The sequence below is a fragment of the Marmota flaviventris genome, chromosome 17 (genome assembly GCF_047511675.1).
Source record: "Marmota flaviventris isolate mMarFla1 chromosome 17, mMarFla1.hap1, whole genome shotgun sequence".
Taxonomy (NCBI): domain Eukaryota; kingdom Metazoa; phylum Chordata; class Mammalia; order Rodentia; family Sciuridae; genus Marmota; species Marmota flaviventris.
Window position 1 is genome coordinate 28,707,342 of NC_092514.1, and position 22,511 is coordinate 28,729,852.

Genomic DNA, 22,511 nt, shown 5'->3' on the forward strand with positions numbered 1-22,511 from the left:
CTGCATGAAGCCCTTCCCTCGGGTTATCTCATTCAGTCCTCCCATAGCCCTATGAGGTAGGTGCTACAGTACACCTTGAGCTCAGGGATTTCTGGCTCCAGAATCTTTAATCATTTGGTTTGGTTTTGGTGCTGGAGAGGAAATCCAGGGCCTCTACATGTACCAAGCAAGCACTCTACCACTGAACTACACACCCAGTCCCAGAATCTACCCTCTTAACCACAGATTTGAAGGTGTAGCAAGAACAAGAATTTGGAGTATTTTTCCTTTCTTTTATTATTACTTGATTATTTATAGGGAAAATATACTAATTGGTCTGGAAACCAACACCAAACACACTCTTAAGGGTTTCCATTCAGAAAAAGAACGTATGTATATAATTCCTTGCCGCGTGGGGGCGCTAAAGGACACGCTTCACCAGTAGAAGACGCCTCCGGAGCCCAGGAACAGTTGTGGTTCTTTCCCAAACTCGAAATCCACAGGTCGGTGCACAAGCCAAGCCCCGCCCACCCCGCAGCAGATATGTGCAGAGGGGTCCTGGCTTCCTAGTCCAGAGACGTCCCACTCTATTACCCATGACCCCAGAACCTCAGCAACCTGGCTCCTCCCTTCTTCATCCTAGATCTAATTTTTAAAACCTGGAAGGTCCCGTGTCCCTAATCCTTTCTCATTTCACTCAGGAGGGCTCCAGATCCAGGACTGCCCTCATTCGCCTAAGTTTTGTGAGTTTTCAGTAGACTTTCCACTGACCAGCCAGGAGGGGTTAGGTCAGCAATCACCACCTTGCTTTCTAGGGAAAAGGGATTTTGAGAGCCAAGAGAAATAGTAGCAACCCATCTCCTGAGTAAGAGGGACCTGCCTGGATAGGGGATCCAGCCCAGCCACTCTATTAAAATGAACCTCAATTAAAACATCTTGAACTCCCCTCCCCCACCCTGAGTCCCGTGATACTATCAGCGGCCTGCGCGTAGCATTGAACTACTAAGCACCCACCACGCCAGCAGCGGCAGAATTGAACCTCGCCGCCCACCAAATCCCCCACCACCACCTCACCCCAGCATCTCAGCCCCCGCAAGGAAGCTGGAATCCTTGCCCCACCTCCCCAGAAATTGTGGCAGGCTGACTCAAGTATCACTGCCGACCTGAAACCAGAGTTCTTTATATTGTTTAATGATGTAGTTTAATGAAAATCTCAACTGTCCCTACTATTAGCAGACCGCCTCCGGGCAGCTGCCCCCGGACCAGCCCGAGAGTTCATCGCCTTCCCGGGGCGGAATGGACTTCCTCATCTGCATGCACAGCACTTCATCTATGTAGATGGTGTTCTCTTTCACCTGGATTTCCTCCTGCAGGGCAAGCTGTCTGCGATGCAGCCCCTTCAGCTCCACGTGAGCTTGGGCCAAGGTTTCCTTTAATCTGCAGGAAGGAGAACACAAAGGAATGATTTCTCTCTCTGCATCGTTTTTTGTTTTTTGGGGTTTTTTTTGGGGGGGTGGGGGGTGGGGGGGGAGGTGTCTGGGTATCCAACTGGAAGCCAAATTGGTATGTGCTCTTCCCTTCCCTCTCTCTTTGGAACAAATATTTCTGATTGGTGGCCTTAGGCCAGATTCATGACTTTTCCATAAAAATGCCAATATTTAAAACCGCAGATTTTACCTAAACATCTGGATTTGGAAAAAATCTCAACATGGGGATCCATTTCCCACAGGGCAACAATTTTGGCTGGAGTTAGTAGAGGAAGGAAATCTCTGATACAGAGCAGGTTTCTCCCTGTAAGGCCACTGGCTAGTCCCTGCTTGCCATCCAGGTTAGAGTTACAATCCAGATTGGGTGGCACTCTGGGCCTCTCTGCCCCTGGCTGCTGCCCTACCGTGCAACATTATGGTTGATCTCGTGAACCTCCTTGAGGAGTCGGTACTGAGCAACATCACGACACAGCTCCACATTGGGCCGGTAGGTCCTGTTCTCCAGGCGTGTGTGTGCCACTTTGGCAGGCCCCTCTTGATCAAGGATGGCTTTTTCAAGAAGTGAAATGTTTTTCTCCTGGGAAGCAATCTCTTCCATGACCTTATGGAAAGAATTAGGCCAGGTTGTACTCCTCAAAACTCAACAGCGCACAGCCAGACCTGTTGTGATTATGTGTGTTAGGGAGAAGGGAACTCAGATTTCTGTCTGAGCAGAACCCCAAAATGTAATGTGATGTAAACAGCTTCCACCCCCAGAGAAGGCCCTCAGCAAAAGCCAGGCCTGCTCAGGCCTCACTACCTGGATACAAAGCACCTTCAGATAGGAGCAGAGACTATTTCCTATGAACTCCCCCAGGTTCTGTCTTCCTGAAGCCTGGGGAGAGAGTGTGGCAGAGACATCTGAGCTTTGTCAGTGTTCTTGAGGGTGGCTTTGTGCACAGAAAGATCACTCACAAGTTACTTGGTTTTTTTAAGAATACTATTTAGTGGGGCTGGGGTTGTGGCTCAGCGGTAGAGCGCTCACCTAGCACCTGCGGGGCCCTGGGTTCAATCCTCAGCACCACATAAAAATAAGTAAATAAAATAAAAGTATGTGTCAACTACAACGAAAAAATATTAAAAAAAAAAAGAATACTATTTAGTTATAGCTGGGGATGTTGCTCAGTGATAGAGCATGTGTCTAGCATGCCCAGTACCAACAAGGGGGAAAAAAATGCATTTCTTCCTTGAGTTGGTTTGTTTTGTATTGTTTTTTTTAACTTTGTACCATGGAAATTTCCAAACATACACCAAGATAAATAGACTAATGAGTCTCATGTACCCATATCAATGTAAACAGTAATCAATAGATGGCCAGTCTTGTTTCATCCATATCTCCCTCTCCCCAGGTCCTCCATCAATCAGCAAAACCTAGATCATATGTCATTTCAGTCTCAGATACTTGAGTGAATATGTCTAAGATAGAAGGAGATTGAGAGGGAGGGAGGAAGTACAGGAAAGGGGAGGAAATACAGAATTTGACAAAATTATGTGATGTGCATGTATAAATATACCACAGTGAATTTTATTCACTGTGGTATATTTATACACAGTGGAAATGTGTGGAAAGTAGACCATTAAAGTAGAAGGAAAAAGTGGTAGGGGGAAGGGAGGAAAGCAGGGGCACTGGGGACTGAAATGGAATAAATAAAATTCCAAGCATACATGATTATGTCAAAACGAACCCAACTATTATATACAGTTATAATGCACCAGTAAAAGCCAAGAAGAAAAAAAAAGCTGCTACTAATATGTACAGCAATTTGTGTGAACGTAAATTTTCAACTCTTCTGGGCAAATACTAAGACATGAGATTGATAATGTAAGAGTATGTTTAGTTTTGTAAGAAGAAGCCAAACTGTCTATCAAAGCAGCTGTCCCATTTTGCATTCCCACCAGGACTGCCTAAGAGTTGCTGTTGCCCCAACCCCTCACCAGCATTTGATGTTTACCATATTTTGGAGGTTTCTATAGGCATATAGAGGTATCTTATTGTTTTTTTTTAAATTTGCAATTTCCAAATGGCATATGATGTTGAACGTATTTCATATGCTTATTGGCTGTATCTTTGTCTCTAAGGTGTCTGTCCAGATCTTTTGCCTATTTTTAGCTGTTTCTTTCCTTATTGTTGAGTTTTAAGAGTCCTTTGTATATTTTGGATAACAGTCCTTTATCAGATAGGTTCCCTGCAAATATTTCACCTGAGACTGTGGCTTATCTTTTTATTCACTTAGAAGTTTTACATTTATAAATGGTTGAAACGATCAAACGCAGAACATCTCATGTCATGTGGAAATTACATAAAGCTCAGTTTTCAGTGTCAATAAATAAAGTGGTATTGGAACCAAGCCATGCTCACGCGTTTATTTCTGTCTACTACAGTGGCAGAGCCAAGGGGTTGCAACAGACTGTATGTGGTTGCTTTGCAGTGTTGCCCAGAGGACTGCAAATCACAGTGACATGGATGTAACTTGAGAGCCTTCCAGCCACGTATCACCACACATACCATGACATCTTATTTTCTTGTTTTAGTTCCAGTATGTCTTAGTCCATTCCTGCGGCTGTTTTTTAAATACCTGAAACTGGCTAATTTATAAAGATCAGAAATTTGATTCTCGTAATTCTGGAGCTAGGGAGTTCAAGATCAAGGCACCAGCAGATTCAGTGTCTGTTGAGGGCTACTTTCTCTGTTTCAAAATGGTACCCTGTTGCAAAGACCTTAAGAGGAGATGAATGACCACCCACCCATGTGGATGGCAGAAGAGCAAAAAGGCCTTACTAGTTCCATCTGGCTCTTTATTAAGGCTTTCATTCCCATCCATTAGGATCACTCCTGAAGTTCCATCTTTTAACACTGTTGATTGAGATTGAGTTTCAAAGTAAATTTTGGAAGGGTCATAAACAGTCAAACCATAGCACAGAGCATACCCATCATGTTAAAACAAGAAAATTGGGCTTCATGTGATGCATTTTAATGGCCCAGTGGAGCATAGGTTTTGTTAATGAATTAGATGTCAAATCAGTGCATTTATTAGCCGATGACACTGTAGCTGTGCCAAAAAAGTACAATGAGTTTTCAGACTAAGCATTGATCACAATAATCTCAACTCACAGGAAAGCAATGATCAGAAAAATTAGAAAATTTAAAATAGAGTATCTCATCACTGCAGAGCATCTCAAAAATGAAAATGAGGCTACAATCAAATTAAAGTTCCCAATGGCTCATTCGTTAGCCAGGCAAGGAAAGCCATTTGCTAGCTAATGAAATCATGTTTGACTGCAGTGACTAAGGAAGTGTGTCCAGAGAATATAAACTTATTTGAGACCATTAGTCTTTCTATAGAACGACTGCAAAGTGTTGAGGGCATAGGGAGTAGATTAATAATCAATTAAGAAAAAAGGCAAGTCATTTGGAGATGGTTCTCCTTAATGAGTTGACAGGTGTTCTGATACTGCTTAGTGACGTTTATTCAAGGAGTCAATGCTGAGTTTGAAGTAACTAGATAATTAGCTCTATGAATATATTCTGCATGACATAAGTATTTCCAAAAAGTAGAGAAAATGCTAATTAAGTACAACATGAAGTGGAATCTGCTAAGAAGTGGTGTTGAACAGAAAAAGGCTTGGCTGAACAAATTTATAGAGCGTGCAAAAAATACATTATTTAGAGCCTATTGTTGTATTATTCATCAGAAGGAACTTCTAAGAAAATATTTGGATCTATCATGTGATATTGAGCCAGCATCCACAACAGTGAACTTCATTAGCTCTCAACCATTATATTTCTGTGAATTTTTGTCAGAAATAGAAGTTGAATATCCTAATATGTCCTACCACTCAGTAATTCAATGTCTCAGTAGTGGTAAGATTTTCTTGTGATTAATTTTAGCTCAGGACCAAGATTTGCCGCAGCCCGGCTGGCTGGGCAAAATAGCCGGGGGGGTGACAAACGACTTGTGTAGATTGATACAGCAGGAGTAGGAGCCGTTTATTACTGGACAGGAGCAGTATTTATACATTCCACACAGCTTATCTAATTAGCATAAACTAGATACATCAGTCAACCAATAAGGAATCTCCACACTTAATGGCTCGCTTTTGTTACTTCTCAAACCACTCCCTCTGGCATTTTGCCAGGCACCATCCAGACTTGTTTACGAACTTTAACATTCCCCTGGCAAAATGCCAGGTGTTATTTTGACTTGTTTACAGACTCTAACAAAGATTTACATTTTAAAAAAAAATCACCCTAAAAAATTAAAAAAAAAAAAAGATACCCTCAATTAGCTTCTGCCACAGACTTCATATTTCTTGAGGGTTCCAATGTAAGTCATTTCAAAAACTAACCATGATTTTAATTACAAATGATGCCCTGCTTTATGCATTTCCTGTGCTAGCAAATGTTAAAACAAGAAGCAAGACCTTTACTCCCACAGAAATCTGCAACAAATATTCTCCAAGTTCCAGTAGTGTTTTCTTGGACCTCACAGCAAGTCCAAAGGAAATTTCATATTTCAAAATCCACTTAACTTGTTCAGTTAAGGAGCTTCTACCTCATCTTCAATGGGAAGTGATTAATCTGAAAGGTAATGAATGACATGCTAAAAAGCAAACACCAAAAGACTCTCACAGCATTCTATAAATGCCTTCCAAGTAATGAATATGTTCAATTAAAATCATATGCTCACAACTTGTTAGCATAAATTGGCAGTACCTATCTGAATGCAAAGATATTTTCAGAGATGGATTATGTAAAGTCTCACTACAGATCAACATTAACAGATGAATATTTGCAAATGAATTTATAGAAAACATTAACTTTGAATCCCAACAAAGCAATATGTTACATTTCTCTCTAAAACATAATTCCCTTCTTCTTCTTAGTAGACCTATATTACTATATGTTTGTGTGTATACACACACACACACACACACACACACACACTCAGTCATTATTATTACTCTATTTTGAATTTCACAAATGAATTTGTGGAAATTTGTTTTCTCCCTTACTAAATATCAACATAATATCCTTTATTTTTTCCCCTTTTCCCACAAAGCCTAAAATACTTCCAACTTGACCTTTTCATCAAAACAGTTGGCTACCTCTGTGCTACATTATCTTAAAAATTCCTAGACTAGGGCTGGGAATATAGCTGAGATGGTAGAGTGCGTGCCTCTCATGGACAAGGCCTTGAGTTTAATCTCCAGTACCACAAAAAAAAAAAAAAAATTCTAGACTTAATTGTAAATCTGAGGTTAAAATACGTTTTGCCCTATAAGAAAACAATTGTGTCATTATAAACAAAGTGAAGGTTATTCTCTGTTTAATTTGGAGGTCTTCTTTTGAGCTTGGTGAGTCCCCCATGACCAAGGAGGCTTCTGGCAAGATGACAGCCAGGCGGACTCTTTTCTTATAAAACCTAGGTTGGTGGCCTCCCAATAAGGGTGAAGGGCCTCAGAGTTATTCAAAGCACACACTCCCTAATCTTTCAGTTCACATAGCAATGCCACCCCCATCCAGGTGGCTATGTCTCTTAGTTGGATTTTGAATATTTTAGCTCTTAGGAGGCCTAAGTGATTTCCCCTGTTAACTCCTCATGCCTTTGCATTTGATGAAATCAAATCAAAAAAGTGTGTGTGTGTGTGTGTGTATTTTCTTTCTCTTACACCACAACTGTTCTGAATATTAAAATGATTTCAGATTAAATTTTGGTGCCCGCAGTCTCCAAGCCCATCCCTCTTATATGAACCTTCTTGCACCCTTCCACAGTGAAGACTAACCTAGCAGCCACTGGTCACATGTGACCACTGAGTATGTGAAATGTGTCTAGCCCTAACTGAGCTGTGCTGTTAGTGTCAAATGACAGTCCTCTGCATCCTCAGGTTCTGCATCTGCTAATTTCAACCAGCCATGGATAGAAAATATTTGGAAAACAATCATGTCTGTAATGAGTATGTACAGACTTTTTTTCTTGTCATTATCCCATAAACCATACAGCGTAATGGCTATTTACATAGCATTACACCACTTTGGATTATAAATTATCTGGAGATGAACTAAAGTGTATGGGAAGATGTATGAATATTAGCTGCAAATACTACACCATTTTTATATAAAACCACTCAGCATCCACAAATTTTGGTATGTAAGGAAGGTCCTGCGATTAGTCCTTAAAAATATCAAGGGATAGCTATACACCTCTTGGTTTAAAAAAAAAAAGTAAAATAACCAGGCACAGTGGTGCATGTCTGAAATCCCAGTGACTTGGGAGGCTGAGGCAGGAGCATCATAAGTTCAAGGCCAGTTTCAGCAACTTTAGTGAGACCCTCAGCAACTTAGCAAGATCCTGTCTCAAAAGCTAAAAAGTACTGAGGCTGTAGATCAGTGGTAAAGAGCCCCAGGGCTAAAACTCCAGCACTCCCTGCCCTACTCCCCCCCCCCAACCAAATTAATATATATCACTAGTTATGTTGATGATATGTTGAAGTAATAGGGTTTTTTTACATAGCAGGTTAAATAAAACATAACAATTGATTTTACCTGTTTCTTTTTGCTTTTTTTTAAAAGTGACTACTTGAAAATGTAAAATGACGTGTATGGCTTGCACTGTGTTGGACTCCGGTTCCCTAGACTCTGTTTCTCTGGAATGCAGAGCCCCAACTCCCGTGTTGGAGTTGAGGCAAGGGGCTCAGAAAGCTTGAGGTGTCTGCTAAAGGAACCCAGCTAGCTATCACCAGACTGGAGTTTGGCCCCCGTCTCTTACATTTGGACCAAATGTAGCACCGTTCCTCTCTTACATTTGGACCAAATGTAGCACCGTTCCTCTAGATGGCTTAGCCTGGGGTGCGGGTCGGGGGTGCTGGTCATCAGGATCTAGGATGGGACGGTGAGGAAGTTGTGCTGGAGCCTGGTTGTTAGGTATTCAACAACTCTGCCTGCCCATTGCTAAATAGGTAGCTCAAAACTGACCACAGTGGAAATATTTACACCATGGAAATCTGCAAATTCCACAACTCAGAGCCTTTTTCCCCTCCTGCACCCAACCCCAAAAGTTAGTTTACAAGAACACCTGGATAATGGGAGGGACGACTGGCCAGAGACCCAGAGTGACAGCTGGATTGGGAGAAGCCGGTAGCATCAACTCATGGGAGTTCAGAGTCATAAAAGATGTCTGAGACCAGGCAGCTCATATCTCCATGTCACATAAAAAGGGCTGAAGCCTGGGATGTCAGAGAGCCAGCCAGACCCCCAAGCCTCCCATCTCCTGCCTCTATGCTGTATTCCTCGTATCTCTGACACTGGAAACCCAGAGTGGGGAAAAGCCGCACTCCAGTCCCCCCAAACCCAAAGCCTGCTGCTAAGATGAAGAGATGCAAATGACCCTTATTTATGAGGTAAACCAGGATGACAGTGCCCAGTCCAGATGGCCTTTTTGGTTCCATGGCAAAACCTCCCAAATCCTCTCTTCTCTGTCCCCCATTCCCCAGGGGCCTCACCTTGGCCAGATGAGTAGCCAGCTTGTCCCTGGCGTCCTTGATCACCTTCAGCCCGTTCTCGAATGCCAAGTCTACCACCTCACACTGCTTGCGCAGGTCGCTGGTCGTCTGGGACAGGATGCTATCCACCAGGGCCTTCAGGGCCAGGGAATTGTTCCTCTGCTTGTCAGCCTTCTCCACGTTGGTGTTGGAGAAGTCCAACCAGTCTTCCAGACTCACCGAGCTGAAACGCAACCCACACACTCAGCCATTCATAGCACGTCTGGGCTGGGGAAGAGGGGCAGGGAGGGGCCCGAGCCCCCGAAATGCTCTGGAAGTTAAGTCTACCTTCACCAGCAGAAGCACCTAGAATGTTCTTCCTGTCTCCAGGGAGAGAGAACAGTGGTCTGTCAATGACAATATCTTTGGGAAACCTCCCACTGGACGGGGAACTTATAGACATTGCCTCATTTAATCCTCATAACAGCCTAGTGAGCTAACTTTTATAACCCTTTTTTACGGAGGAAGCAAACTAAGTCTTGGAAAAATGAAGTAACCTGGTCTAGATCACATGGCTAGGAACAAATTGAGCATCAGAATAATAAATAGTAATGGGTTGTAACAAACTAGATAACATAGGAAACCATGAGCCTATACAAATACAAAAAGAAAAAGAAGAGGAGGAGGAGGAGGAGGGGGAGGGGGCGGAGGAAGAGGAGGGAGAAATAATTGCTAGTTTGATGAGGAACTTTGACAGCATTGACGAATCTCAAAGTTAATTGCAAGAAAACAGATATGAAATATATATATGATGCTGTGTAATAAAAAGCAGTCAAAACAAACCTTTTAGAAGAGAGGAGAGTGGCTATATTTAGGGAAAAGAAAAGGTATTGGTCAGAAGGGGACCGGAAGGGTTTCTGTGGTGGTGAAGGGGTAGAGATGTTTTCTTTCTTGCCCTGGTTGTTGGTTACATAAGGATTGTCCACTTTGTGATTGGAGGAAGCCTCTGAGCTGATCCCCAGTAATCCCTGCCTCCTGGTCATCCCATCTTTGTGTAGTCTCCTCACCTGGAGTATGGGAGGAAACTGGCTTGTTTCTCACAAGTAGAAAGATGAGATGTCAGTCCTGGGATTAGGGTATAAAAAGGACTGTGGCCTCTGTCTTGGGTTCTCTCCCTCTCCCTCCACCTCCCTCTTTATTTTATTTTTTTATTTTTTGAGTTGTAGATGGACACAATACCTTTATCTTATTTGTTTTTATTTGGTGCCAGGGATCGAATTCAGTGCCTCACGCATCTCACGCATGCTAGGCAAGTGCTGTACCACTGAGCCACAAGCCTGGCCCCTTCCCCCTCTTTTTCTTTTAGATTACTCAGTGTGGGAGAAGCCCGCTGTCATGTCATGAGACTGTCATGTCATGAGAAGTTTGTGTGGCAAGGAACTCAGGCCTGCCATCACAGCCAGCTTGACCTCAACCTTGGGAGAGGTTAAACAGAGGCACCCAGCTAAGCAGTGCCTCAGCTTTCAACCCACTGAAACCATGAAAAAATAAATAAATGTTTATTGTTTCAAGCTGCTAAATTTTGGAGTAAACTGTTATACAGCAAAAGATATTATTGTATTATTATAATACAATCCACTTAACTGTACAGTATTGTGCACTTTTCTGTATGTATAGTTATTTCAAAGTGATTTTTTTTTAATTAGAATGAGTTAGGTCTATGATTTAATATTAATTGAAAATTGCAAGTTAGATGTTACAGAAGAGGTATGTAGTATATTTTCATCCTTGCAAACTAAACAAAATATACTTGTGTGGGTGAGTGTGCATACAACTATTTGTATGAGCCCACAGGTAACACTGTTTATCTTGGAGGATGAAAGATGGAAAAAGAAAGGTAGAGGAAAATTATTAACTCACCTTTTATGTTTTTAGGATCTTTTACTTTTTAAAAACATGAATAGGTAAAAGAAGATGTAACAGCAGACTTTCAGAGAGAGGAGCCTCTGGGCACTGTGTCTGGGTGGGCACTGGTCAGCGCCTGTCTTTGCCCTGAGCCCGCCTCTCCCCAGCTCCTGGCTGTCGGTAGGATGCTTTGTCAGGTCCTGCCTGCCTGAAGGGGTCTGGGACATTACCAACATCAGGGCTTCACTTACTTGGGTTCGATCCTCAGGACGTTTTCAGAATATCTGATGTTTGGTGAGTTATTGTTGAGTGACAAGCAGATGTCATCAATGGTCAAAGCCACAAACTTGTCCTTCAAATCCCTTTCCAGATTGTACTTGGCAGAACGGTTCAGCCTGAAGGGAGAGGGTAAGCTGGGTTTCTCCCCCTGGAAAGCCCAAGTGGCACCTACAGCTTCTTGGGACCAGGTTTGCGACAGGGTGACCACACTTCCATCCCCACCTCCCTATCCCACTAACACACACCCACGTGGCCTTTTGATGATTGGTGGCTTGACATAACCAAACCTGGACTTCAAGATCCTCCCTTCCATGGTGACATTTTTTTGATATAAGGGGTCAGGCCTGGCAGCAGTGGGCTCCAGTGTCCCCTAGTTCATCACCACCAGTGAAACCAGCCCACCCTCCCCCACCACCCCAGGGGGAGTGGTGAACCCCAGTCCTCTGGAGCCAGCCTTGGTGGGCACCACTTCTTCTCAAAATTCACAGTGGAGACTCGGAGGGCAGGCCCAGAAGGCGATACCTAATCTGCTCTGTTATCTCCTCAAGAGTACGGGTCAGCAGGGCCATGACGCCCCGGATGATCTCCGCCTCCTTCTGCAACTCCTGGTCCACTTCGTCATTCACCAGGTCAATGCCCACACGCTTCTCCCTGGCCAGGGGGAGAGGCCGGTCAGCCAATGCATGCAGGGACAGTTCGGTATCTGCCCACATCAGGACCTGTAAAGGTACCTGGACAACCGACTTGGGTATCACCAGATCCTTCCGGGTGACACACTTGAAGATGGACACTAGTTGGTGTATGTCCCACTTCAAAATACCCAAAACCCAAGGAAGGACAATTGAATGGGGACTGGCCACTGGGTCTGAAAAGTGTCAAATGGACTTTTCCCCCCCTAATTTGGCCATTGATCCTGAAGCCTCATCCTTTTACCTATTCATTGGAAATATTGTCTTTTTTGGGGAGGAGTACAGGAGATCTAACCCAAGGGCACTTTATCACTGAGGTACATCCTCAATCTTTTTCTTTTTTTTTTTTTTTTTTTTTTTTTTTGAGACATGATCTCATTAAGTTGCTGAGGGTCTCACTAAATTGGTGAGGCTGGCTTTAAACTTGTGATCCTCCTGCCTCAGCCTCCTGAGTCACTGGGATTACAGGCGTGGCCACCACACACGGAGAGAACATTGTCTTTTGACTTAGAATTTCCGACGTGTTTCCTTCCTTGATCCTCATCTTTGACGAGGAATTGAATTTAGTGAGATGTTTTCTTTTAATAAACATTTTAATAAATATTATTATAATATTGAGTTTATATCAATATTACCTCAGTGAGCATGGAGCACAGTGACAGGCACTGGGTTTTTATATAAATATTCCTGCTTAACCTTTTCAAGTACAGATCAGGAAAACTGAGTCTCAGACAGGTTAAGCAACTTGCCCAGGGTCACAAACTGGGCATTACACATGCTTTCAATCACTGTGCTATTTCATTCCCCAAACCTACTCCACTGCCTCATGCTTTATTCTTTTCTATTTTGCATGATCATGGCTGGAAGGAAAGCTCTCCTAACCACTGGCTGTTTGTCCTGAGGCACATTACATAACTCATCTGTGCCTTGGTTTCCTCTTCTGTAAGATGGGGATAACTATGAGTACTTCATGGGGTATGCCAAGGAGCAAACGAGATAAAAAGCATACAGTACAGTCCCTGGCACATAGTAAGTACATCCTAAATAAATTTAACAACCTCTGTATTATCATTAGGATTAGACATGAGAAAATTGGGTAATTGGGTGTGGGCTTGAGCAAATTGGTCAGCTGCCATCACCTTTGTTTCACATACCTCTAAATCTGGCTGTGGGCGGGGGGGGGGGGTTGCTGCCTTGTTGATGCACAGGCCAGGATCGTGAAGGGAACAGGTGCATTTGGGAAACTGCAAAAGCTCAGCACTCCTAAGCCCCTACTGTGGCCTGGAGAGATCACTGAGGACCCCGTCGTGATGACCTTTGTTTGCTGTGGTAAGAAGCGTGAGCTTTATCTTGAAGCCATTGGGGCCTGGGATTCTAATTAAAAGGTTTGAAGCATGGGGGTAACCTATACAAACCTGCATTTGGAAAAAGTCACTCGGTAGCCAGTGTGGAGGATATACTAGATTGACGGGGCTATCCTTGCAGCTAGAAGGCCTGTCGGGGTGCTCTAGCTAGGGCTGCCAACAGGGAACGGGTCTGGAAATCGGCATCTCCCCAGAGTCAGAGGATCATCTGACTCATGTTTACAGAAGAAAAAAATAATAATAAAAAGGTACGCGTGTATAGTGGTCTCTGGATTACAAAGTGCCTCTGTGTGGCTCCCTGGATCACAGGCAGATTTATTGTCTCCCAGGAGCTATAATATCTGTACTCACCTTCTTCTTTGGCAATAGAACCCCTAATTTTTTTTTTAACTAAGCACCTGGTTGCCTGAAATAAATACAATCATTTTTTCTTAGCTTTTAGTGGTGTGCCCATGTGATTAAGTTCTGGTCAGTGGCATGCAAGGAGAAATGGTGAATGCCAAATCCTACTTATTCCTACCTGCTGGAGAGTGTAGATATGGTGGCTGGATCTCCAACTGCCATCTTAAATCATGAAGTAATCTGGGGAACTAAGGCCATGGGCAGAGAAACAACAATATAGAAAAAAAGCCTGGAACCTTCAAACTGTGGCATATCATTCCAACTTGAACGGACCACCTCTACACCACTTAAATGTAAGACAGAAATTATTTTTGTTTGAGTTTAATGTCATTTTACAGTTTTCTGATATTCACAACCAAATTTAGTCCTAACTTATAATAAGTTATTTAAGAGCAGAATTTAGACATGAACCAAACCCAATATACTTCTCCCACTGCCCAGCACCATGGGCATTTGCAGGTGCTAAAGGAACACCTGCTCATCTGCATCACTCTAACCCATCACCTGGCACAATCAGCTCTTGCTACCTAGCATGGCGCTTCTCAGAGCAGATGACTCATTGAGGAAACTCCCCTCCTACCTGTAAGCCAGGCACCTCTCGGTGATGAATAAGGGCTCTTTAAAGCTCTCCAGGGATTTTTCCACTCGTATCTTATAATTGAGTAGATCATCAGTTTCATTCACAAGCTGCTCAAGTTTGTCATCTAACTCCTTCTTCCAGAACCTGACTTCCTCGAGTCTCTGTTCTGAAGCACACAGAGAAGTTACGCCAGGGTTAATGGATTCCCAAAAGATCACCTTTCTTCTTTCCCCCTAGAGTGGGTAGTATATTTCTCTTGCATATTTCTCTCTGCTGTGAGCTCTTCTGTTTTTGCAGAGATGGAACCCAGAGCCTACGCATGTGAGGCGATAGGCAAGCGCTCTGCCACTGAGCTGCACCCCAGCCCCAGCCAACCACTGACTTCGAACCTAGAGAACTATTGAGAAACCACCTGAGACATGTTCATTCTTCTTAGTGCTTCTTGGAGCATTTTTTTTTTTTATCGTTACAGATGTTTATTAACAGAAAGGAAGACAGTTCTTCCCACGTTAAACATCAGATTTATCGTTCTACACTAATTCTTCAATGCCCACTGTTTGGAATAACTTTTAATTTTATCAAGGATATAAATGTACATTGCTTGAAAAGTCCAACAAGTATCAGAAAGTATTACAATTCTCTGACCCATCCCCACAGACTCCCACTCTCAGGGAACAACCAAGTTAAACACTTTTATTATTTCTTCTATCATTTGCTTACACTGATATTTACACATTATTAGTTTAATATTGAATCTATTGATTTCCTATGATGAAAGATAATGATTTTCTTAGTTTTGTTTTTGGAGTTTTTTTTTTTTTGGGGGGGGGTTGTTTTGGTCTTGTTTGTTTTTGAGCATAATGAAGATTGAACCCAGGATACTTTACCACTGAGGTGTATCTTCAGCCCTTTTAATTTCTTATTTTCAGACAGGTTCTCAGTAAATTGCCCAGGCTGGCCTCAAATTGGTGATCCTCCTGTCTCAGACCCCTGAGTAGCTGGAATTATAGGAATGTGCCACCACATCTGGCATGATTTGCTTTTAACCAACTCAAACAACATGATCCTTCCATCTCCCAATATATTTGCATCACCTTTTCATTAAATAATGACTTACTTTCTAGTCATATTTTTGTAAGTTTGTAAATATCATTTGCACCTGAATCATGTAGTATACTATGCTATAATAAATTTCTTACAATATTCCTTTTTTTTTTTTTACTAAGCATTTTAAGGAAAAGATAACTGATTGTAATAGGAAAACTACATAGTACATAATGAGTTCAGAATGAGCAGTTTGGTATTTGAATTATAAATTCATAATGTATTGGTTGTAAAACTATCAATTTTCCTTTCTGTAAAATGACTCTTATTTTTCTTAAGGTACATTTTATTGTGTATATTTGAAGTTTAGACTGTACTGTGGGATACACAGAGACAGCAAAATGGTTATGGTAGTGATCATTTCACTTTCTATTTATTTATTATTAACTTCTCAAACTTTCTGACAGGACCTTAAGTATCCTCTGAATATGTTCCAAACCATTTTGTTTCTTCTTTGGAGGCATCTCTCCCAGAACCCTTTCTCCTCCTGGTTGGCTCTCTATTTTTTTTTGTTACGGGCCAGGCTATGTGAGCAATGACTAAACAGACTCCATTTTACCCTGAGACTCTATGTCCCATAAGAAATGCTTCTCCCATGGCAATACCCCACCTCTATGCCCATCAACAGTTGCTTATAGTGTGTTTGGCAACACAAAATGGCAGTTCTTATACAATGTGAAATTGTTCTCTTTTGGGTTCCCATTTTTCTTGGACAATGATTGCCTAGACGCTAGTAACCATTCTTTAACTTGTACTCAACTAGGGTCGTTTTGACCCCTTCTGCTGATGATTTTAGATCTCGTGATGTTTGTTTATGGTCTTGAATCATAGCAACAGCCACTTACACTTAATGTGGTTTGGGACTATAAATGTGTACTCTAACCCTTAGAGGGATTTGAAGGGTATAGACTTGCAGCCTGCCCCTTGGCCTAAGAAAATGATGTGACTCCGTTTTTGAAATAAATAAATAACAGCAGCTTCTACCTCAAGGCCTGTCCTGAGGAAGGGGGCGTGACCCTTGTCCTTGGAAAAACCCACAGAGCCTTTCTAGGCAGATAGCCATCCTGCTGAGTTGTTTGTCTGTAAATAACAGGAGAGATCTGCGGAGCCAGGTGTCCCTGACTCAGTTAGGCTAGAGGAGGACCCATAGCAACTCCTTAGCAACCACCAATCAGCATGAGACAGGGAAAATACCTGGGATGCCAGATGACCCCCCAGTAGTTTATGGTGGTTGATAACATGTTGGGAAACCATGTAGTTTAGCACGTACACCCCTCGTGGCTTAAACCAATCAGTTCAAAGGAATCCCCCTCTTGTACTAACCAATCACCCCTACCCAACTTGTTCCCGCCAGTGAATGTGCTAATCAATGTTAAGAGTTGTTGTTTGATTTTCCCTCTGTATGGAATGATTTGCTGTGTGATGTTCTGACGCATAGAATAACCCTCCAAAACCTATAAAATCTCACTAAACAAAGGACCAGGACTCACTCCCTGGGCCGCTGAGTCCAAGCTCGAGCTTGCAATAAAGACTCTTGTGTGATTGCATTGGATTTGGCTCCTGGAGGTCTGTTGGGGTCCCATGAATCTGGCATTACAGCCCACCAGCTGATGAATCCAGACTGCCATTTGGTGAATAAAGATGGTTCTGTCTCCTGCTTTCAGATCAACTGGGTGATTTATTGCAATCTAGCCATAACATTCTGAACGCTTACAATCTTATGACTTTGCTCTAAGGAATCCCCTTCACCTTTCTCATGAGCTGGACTCCCATTTCCTAGATTGCATTTCTTCCTCCTCCTTGAATTACCCTTTCAACTTGCAGAAGCACATCCTTTGGCAACTTCCTAAGAAATGGATGCCTCTATGATTAAAATCTTTAAGAACTTGCAAGTCTAAACCCACATGTATTCTACCCTCACCCTTTGATGACATTTGACTATGCACTGGTTCATAGATTGTAAATCCTTTCCATTGAGAATTCTGATGGCTTGGCTCCATTTTCTTCTACTTCTCAGGGTTTTTGTTGAGAAGTCTGAATCCATTCTGATTCCTGACTTTTTTTTTATGTAATCTGTTTTCTCCACTCTGAAAACTTTTAGGAATTTCTCTGTTTTCTTGGTGTTCTCAAATTTGTTTTTGTTTTTGTTTTTGAGATGGGATTTCACTCAGTTTATTGCCTAGGCTGGTCTTGAACTCTTAAGTTCAAAGGATCTGACTGCCTCAGCCTCCCAACCAGTTAGGACTATAGGCATGCACTGTGCCTGGCCTTTTTCTACCTCTACTTTCTGAGGATTCTTCAACTTTATCTTTCAACATTTATTTGGATGTCTAATATATTTTTTTTCTGCTCTCATGCTTTTAATTTCCAATAACTTTTCACTGAATGTTCTTTTTCAAGATTCTTCTTCTTGTTCCATGGATTGGACAATGATTGTCTAGACCTTAGTAACCATTCTTTAACTTGTACTCAACTCAATATCTTCTCTTGATACTCAAGGAGCTGATAGTGTATTTTGTGTTTTGTTCAATGCAATCAATTTCCCAAGTTTCCATCTGCTTGACTGTTTGTTTTGGTGTCTGCTCTGTTAGAGATTTTCTTTAAATGTTTAGTGATTGTTATGATTTGGATTTGGAAATGTCCCCTTGAAAAGCACATGTTTTAGGTACATGGTACCCAGTACAGTAAGGTGCAGAGGTGGGGCTTTTAGGCAATGATAAGAACTGTAAACTCATCAGTGGATTAATCAACTTGATGGGCTAATAATTTGAATAGATTCCTGGGTGGTAACTGTAAGAGGTGGGCATAGCTAGAGGAATGAGGTCATTGGGGGGTATGTCCTGGGATTATATCTTGTCCCTGGATATCCATGATACCTCTCTCTCTCTCTCTCTCTCTCTCTCTCTCTCTCTCGCTCTCTCAATCCATGATCTATCTCTCTCTCTCTCTCTTTCTCTCCCTCTCTCGATCCATGATCTATCTATCTATCTATCTCTCTCTCTCTCTCCATGATATCTCCCCCCCCTCCTTTTGGGCTACCATGAGCTGAAAACTTCCCTCCACCAAACCAAGCCCTCTGCCATTATGTTCTGCCGGACCTCAGACCAAGAGCAATGGAGATGGCCATCTATGGACTGAGACCTCTGAAATCGTGAGCCCAAAATAAACTTTTCCTCCTCTAATTTGTTCTCATCAGGTATTTTTATCACAATGACAAAGAGCTGACTTAACACAGTGGTCCTTATCTGATTTAAGAATGGTGTGCTAAAAGGCTAACCAGGGGCTCCACTTGTGGAGGACAGTGCTTGTCAACCAGAATGCTTTATTGTACAAACTGATCAGGCAGAGTCCAGGAATCTCACTGGAGAACGCACAAAGGTTAATGTTGGTAGAGCTTTCTTTTTGGACCAGTTATTTTCTCCATAGAAAAACCTTTCCGTCTCCCCTATCTGGGGGAAGAAGTTGCACTACCATTGTCCTGGGAGCTAGCGGGAAGAACCACCATTCAGCAGTAGATTCTCATTGAGTCCTTCGGCTTTGAGCTTTCTGTGGAGTGGAGAAGGGGCTTTTGATAAAGACTTTCAGCCCATCTGGTTTCTGGTTCTATCTTGAAGCTTCATCTTCAAAAGTAACTTGGATCTATCCAACGTGAACATTTCATGGAAACTTGGCAAATCGACTGCTTTGAATGAGCTTCTGCAGCACCAATCAGCAACATTCTCACTGTCCTCTACTCCTCCTGGCCTTTTGCAGTTCCTGAGTGTGTCACCACTTGACTTATTGCTTTCTAGCTTCCAGATTCTTCTCATCACTGGGCTACTATTGTTTCCTTCCACCTGTCTCTTTGTTCTGGAGACATAGCTTGCATGAATCTTTTACTGCTATTTGTTGGAAGTTGAAAAGGGAGAGGAGACCATCGCCTGTGTTCCATCCACCATGTAAAAGGAAGTCTCCCCCCTTACTTTGGAGTTTACTTCCACCCCCATCTTGCATCCTTCACTACCTTCTCTGTTAGACCTGTTATCTCCAAGGTCCCCAATAATCTTCAAGTCACCTGTTCAGATTCCTTCTTGTTCAACTCTCCGCCTCCTTGACATTTAGACAGACTTGGATACAACACAAGACTTCCTCGCCCACAGAGCCCCCGTCTTTTGTACTTCCTGACCTTGATCTTTTTGTTCTTCTACCTAAGCTCTTGTTCCCCAACACTTCCCCAAATCCTTTTCATTCTCTGCCCTCTTTTCTTCTCTTTCAACATCTTCTTTGAGTAGTCTACTTCCTGTCTTAAGGTGATGTCTCTAGATTTCTAATGCTGCCTCCTAAATTCTAACTAGCTACTTACTGAACTGAACCTTCCAAATTCAAGGTCTCCTTCAGCCAGGGTCCAGCCTTGACTCCCACTCAGGTCCACTCATCTCCAGCATGCTGCTCTCCTTCCTGTACTTGGTACCACAACTTGGACCTCTTCTCATTCCCCATAAATGCTACCTGCATCTTGCCTTTATTATTTTGTCCTTGTCTTCCATTGTTAAAATTAATTCACAGATCCAACATGCTAATTATTGACCACCTCTGCTCTTCATCTTTCCAACCATTGCTTTAATCCAGGCTAACATGGAATAATTGTATTAACTTATCTTTTGTGTTTTATATCTTACAATTATTAAAATGTGTCTATCTTCAGCTTTATACTCTGGTAAATCTAGCATGTGATGGACCTATTTAACAGATGAACAAATAAAGGAAAGGATGGATGGATGGATGGATGGATGGATTCTGGTACCTCAAAATGGAATGGCAAGGTGAAAGGTTATACATGTCCAACTTTGGTAGATGCTGCCAAAGCTTTCTAAAGTGGTCATAACAATTTATACTTCCACCAGAAGAGAGTTCCAGTAACTCCACATCCTTCCTAATGCTTAGATTTTTCTTTTTCCTTTCTTTTGGATCGCCTCTGCTTTTTCAGTTCAGTCACTGTGGGTGTATAATGACATTCAAACTGTGTTTTTAATTTCCATGTCCTTAATGACTAATGAAGTTCAACCAGCTCTTCCTATATCTTTGATAAACAAATGTACCCTTTAATTTAATCTCATTTATTATTTTTTGCTTTTATGGTTTTTTAAAAATAAGACATCTTTTCCTTTTCCAAGTCATTAAGATGTTTGCTAAAAGTTTTATTAATTTATCTTTCCCACTTAGATATGCACTCACCTCAATTTGATTTTTTAATACATGATATGAAGTAGGGCCTGGGATATAATTTTTTCATGTTAATGTCCAACTGGCCAATTTATTGAAAAGATGATCCTGGGGCTGGGGTTGTAGCTCAGTGGTGCAGTGCTTGCCTAGCATGTGTGAGGCACTGGGTTCAATTCTCAGCACCGCATATAAATAAATGAATAAAATAAAAGTCATTCAACATCTAAAATTTTTTTTTAATTTTAAAAAAGACGATCCCTTTCCATCACACTACAGTATTGCTTTTATCATAAATCAGATGAACATAAATGTATAGGTTTATTTCTCAACTCTCCACTATGTCTCATTGTCTATCCTTGTCAATTTGTTCCTATGTCAATTTGTCTATCCTTGCCTATATTTCATTGCCTTAATTATCGTTGCTTTATAAGAATAGGTCTTATAATCCACAGTCTCCCAGCTGTGTTCTTCTGGAACTTAGTCATGTCTATGCTTGACCCTTCGTATTGCCACATGAATTTAGAAACAGTTTGCCAATTTCACCAGAAATTCTGCTGAGACTTTTTTTATTAGTATTGCACTGAATTTATAGATTAACCTAGGGAGAATTGGCATCTTTAAAATACTGATTCTTCTAATCCATTAACTCATATATCCTTGCATTTATTTATAACCACTTTAGTTTTTTACAATAATGGGTTGTAATTTTCAGTGTAGAACTCTTGCACATCTTTTGTTAGATTTATTCCTAAGCATGAGATTTTTGTTATTGTTATTGTTGTGTTTTTGCAGTGCTAGAGATCAAACCCAGGGCCTTCTACATACAAAACACATGCTTTACCACTAAGCTACATCCCCCAGCCCTTGATTTTTTTAATGACACTATAAATGGCTAAGCTTCTAAATTATTCAATGAATCAATGACATTAAAATTTAGAGTTTGAAAATCAGTTGTCACCACTCACTATGGTCTTACATCCAACCCCTTTGTTACCTACCTGCCCACTATAGATATTTGAATTGTAGCCTCTGGCCTATCATCTCTTGGTGTTCAGGAGATGTTGCTTGTTTTGCTTTATATTTATTTTTGTTCTTACTTATTTAGGGGTACTATTCTTTAAATACCATTTTTAAGTATGGAATTGTCAAGAGAAAATTATTCTTCCTTAAGAAAATTATTCTTCCTTTCTCTCTAGGAAAACATTCCCAATTTTCCAATTCCTACCCCATCCCTACCTTAATTTTCCTATTCCAGCACCTATCTGGTTATAGTCTGAACACCAACTTTTATATCTTTCTCCTCTTTAACCAGGAGCCCCTAAAAAGCAGAGATTCTGATCATTCCCAGGGCATAGATCCACAGATCTCCAAACCTGTACCAAATCAATGATGGCTGGCAGATGGCTGAAAATCAGACTGAGTTACTACGTGTCTGTCTGAGAGCAGTGAGCTAAAACACAGAGCCTGGAGAATATACAGGATGTCACCTAATACTTCAAGAGTGATACATTGCCACACTTGAATGTGACACTATAGCCAAAACTCAGTAGCCTCATCTGAATATGGGAGGTCTTACCAATTTTCTTGTTCGCATCACTTTGAGATTTCCTTGTGGTCTTATCAATTTCATCCACAAGCCTCTGGCTTTCTGCCACCAGGCGTTCCGATTGGGACCTCTGGGCCTCTGCCCTGTGGTACTGATTCTTATTAGAGATGTGCCACTCTGAGGGCAGAAACTTGGGTGGAGATTGTAGTAGCTTAGCCATTTGAGATTTCCAAAACCTGATCAAAGGCAGACATTTTTTTAGGTTAAATAAAAGCAATTTTTTTTCCTTTTAAAATTATTATTTAAGTATGACATATCAAAAAGTGCAAACATCACAAACCATGCACACAAAATGAACGCATCTATGTAGCCAGCACTCAGATCAAGGAACATCTCAACCCTCTTTCCAGTCACTAGTCACTGCCTAAGCCCCACAAGGTGACACTAACCTGAGCA

At 41.7% G+C, this 22,511-nt stretch overlaps 1 protein-coding gene across 1 annotated transcript; it reads right to left on the bottom strand.

The window, feature by feature from the left end:
• Positions 1 to 1,208: 1,208 nt before the first annotated feature.
• Positions 1,209 to 22,275, bottom strand: Tekt1 (tektin 1). Its single transcript, XM_027922562.2, has 7 exons — positions 22,086 to 22,275; positions 14,204 to 14,369; positions 11,691 to 11,819; positions 11,141 to 11,284; positions 9,006 to 9,228; positions 1,871 to 2,067; positions 1,209 to 1,416 (listed from the first exon to the last, which is right to left on the bottom strand). Exons 1-7 carry the CDS (start codon positions 22,273 to 22,275, stop codon positions 1,209 to 1,211), a joined length of 1,257 nt encoding a protein of 418 aa, XP_027778363.1.
• Between the last annotated feature and the right edge of the window lie 236 nt (positions 22,276 to 22,511).

Bases quoted from the DNA above. Each gene is read 5' to 3' on its own strand.
- Tekt1 (XM_027922562.2), bottom strand. From the start codon at position 22,275: ATGGCTAAGCTACTACAATCTCCACCCAAGTTTCTGCCCTCAGAGTGG. The intron at 11,285-11,690 runs GTATCGCCTTCT...CTCTCCCTTCAG, and splicing joins GAGATAACAGAGCAGATTAG to GCTGAACCGTTCTGCCAAGT. The intron at 2,068-9,005 runs GTGAGGCCCCTG...TCTTTCCATAAG, and splicing joins TGGCTACTCATCTGGCCAAG to GTCATGGAAGAGATTGCTTC.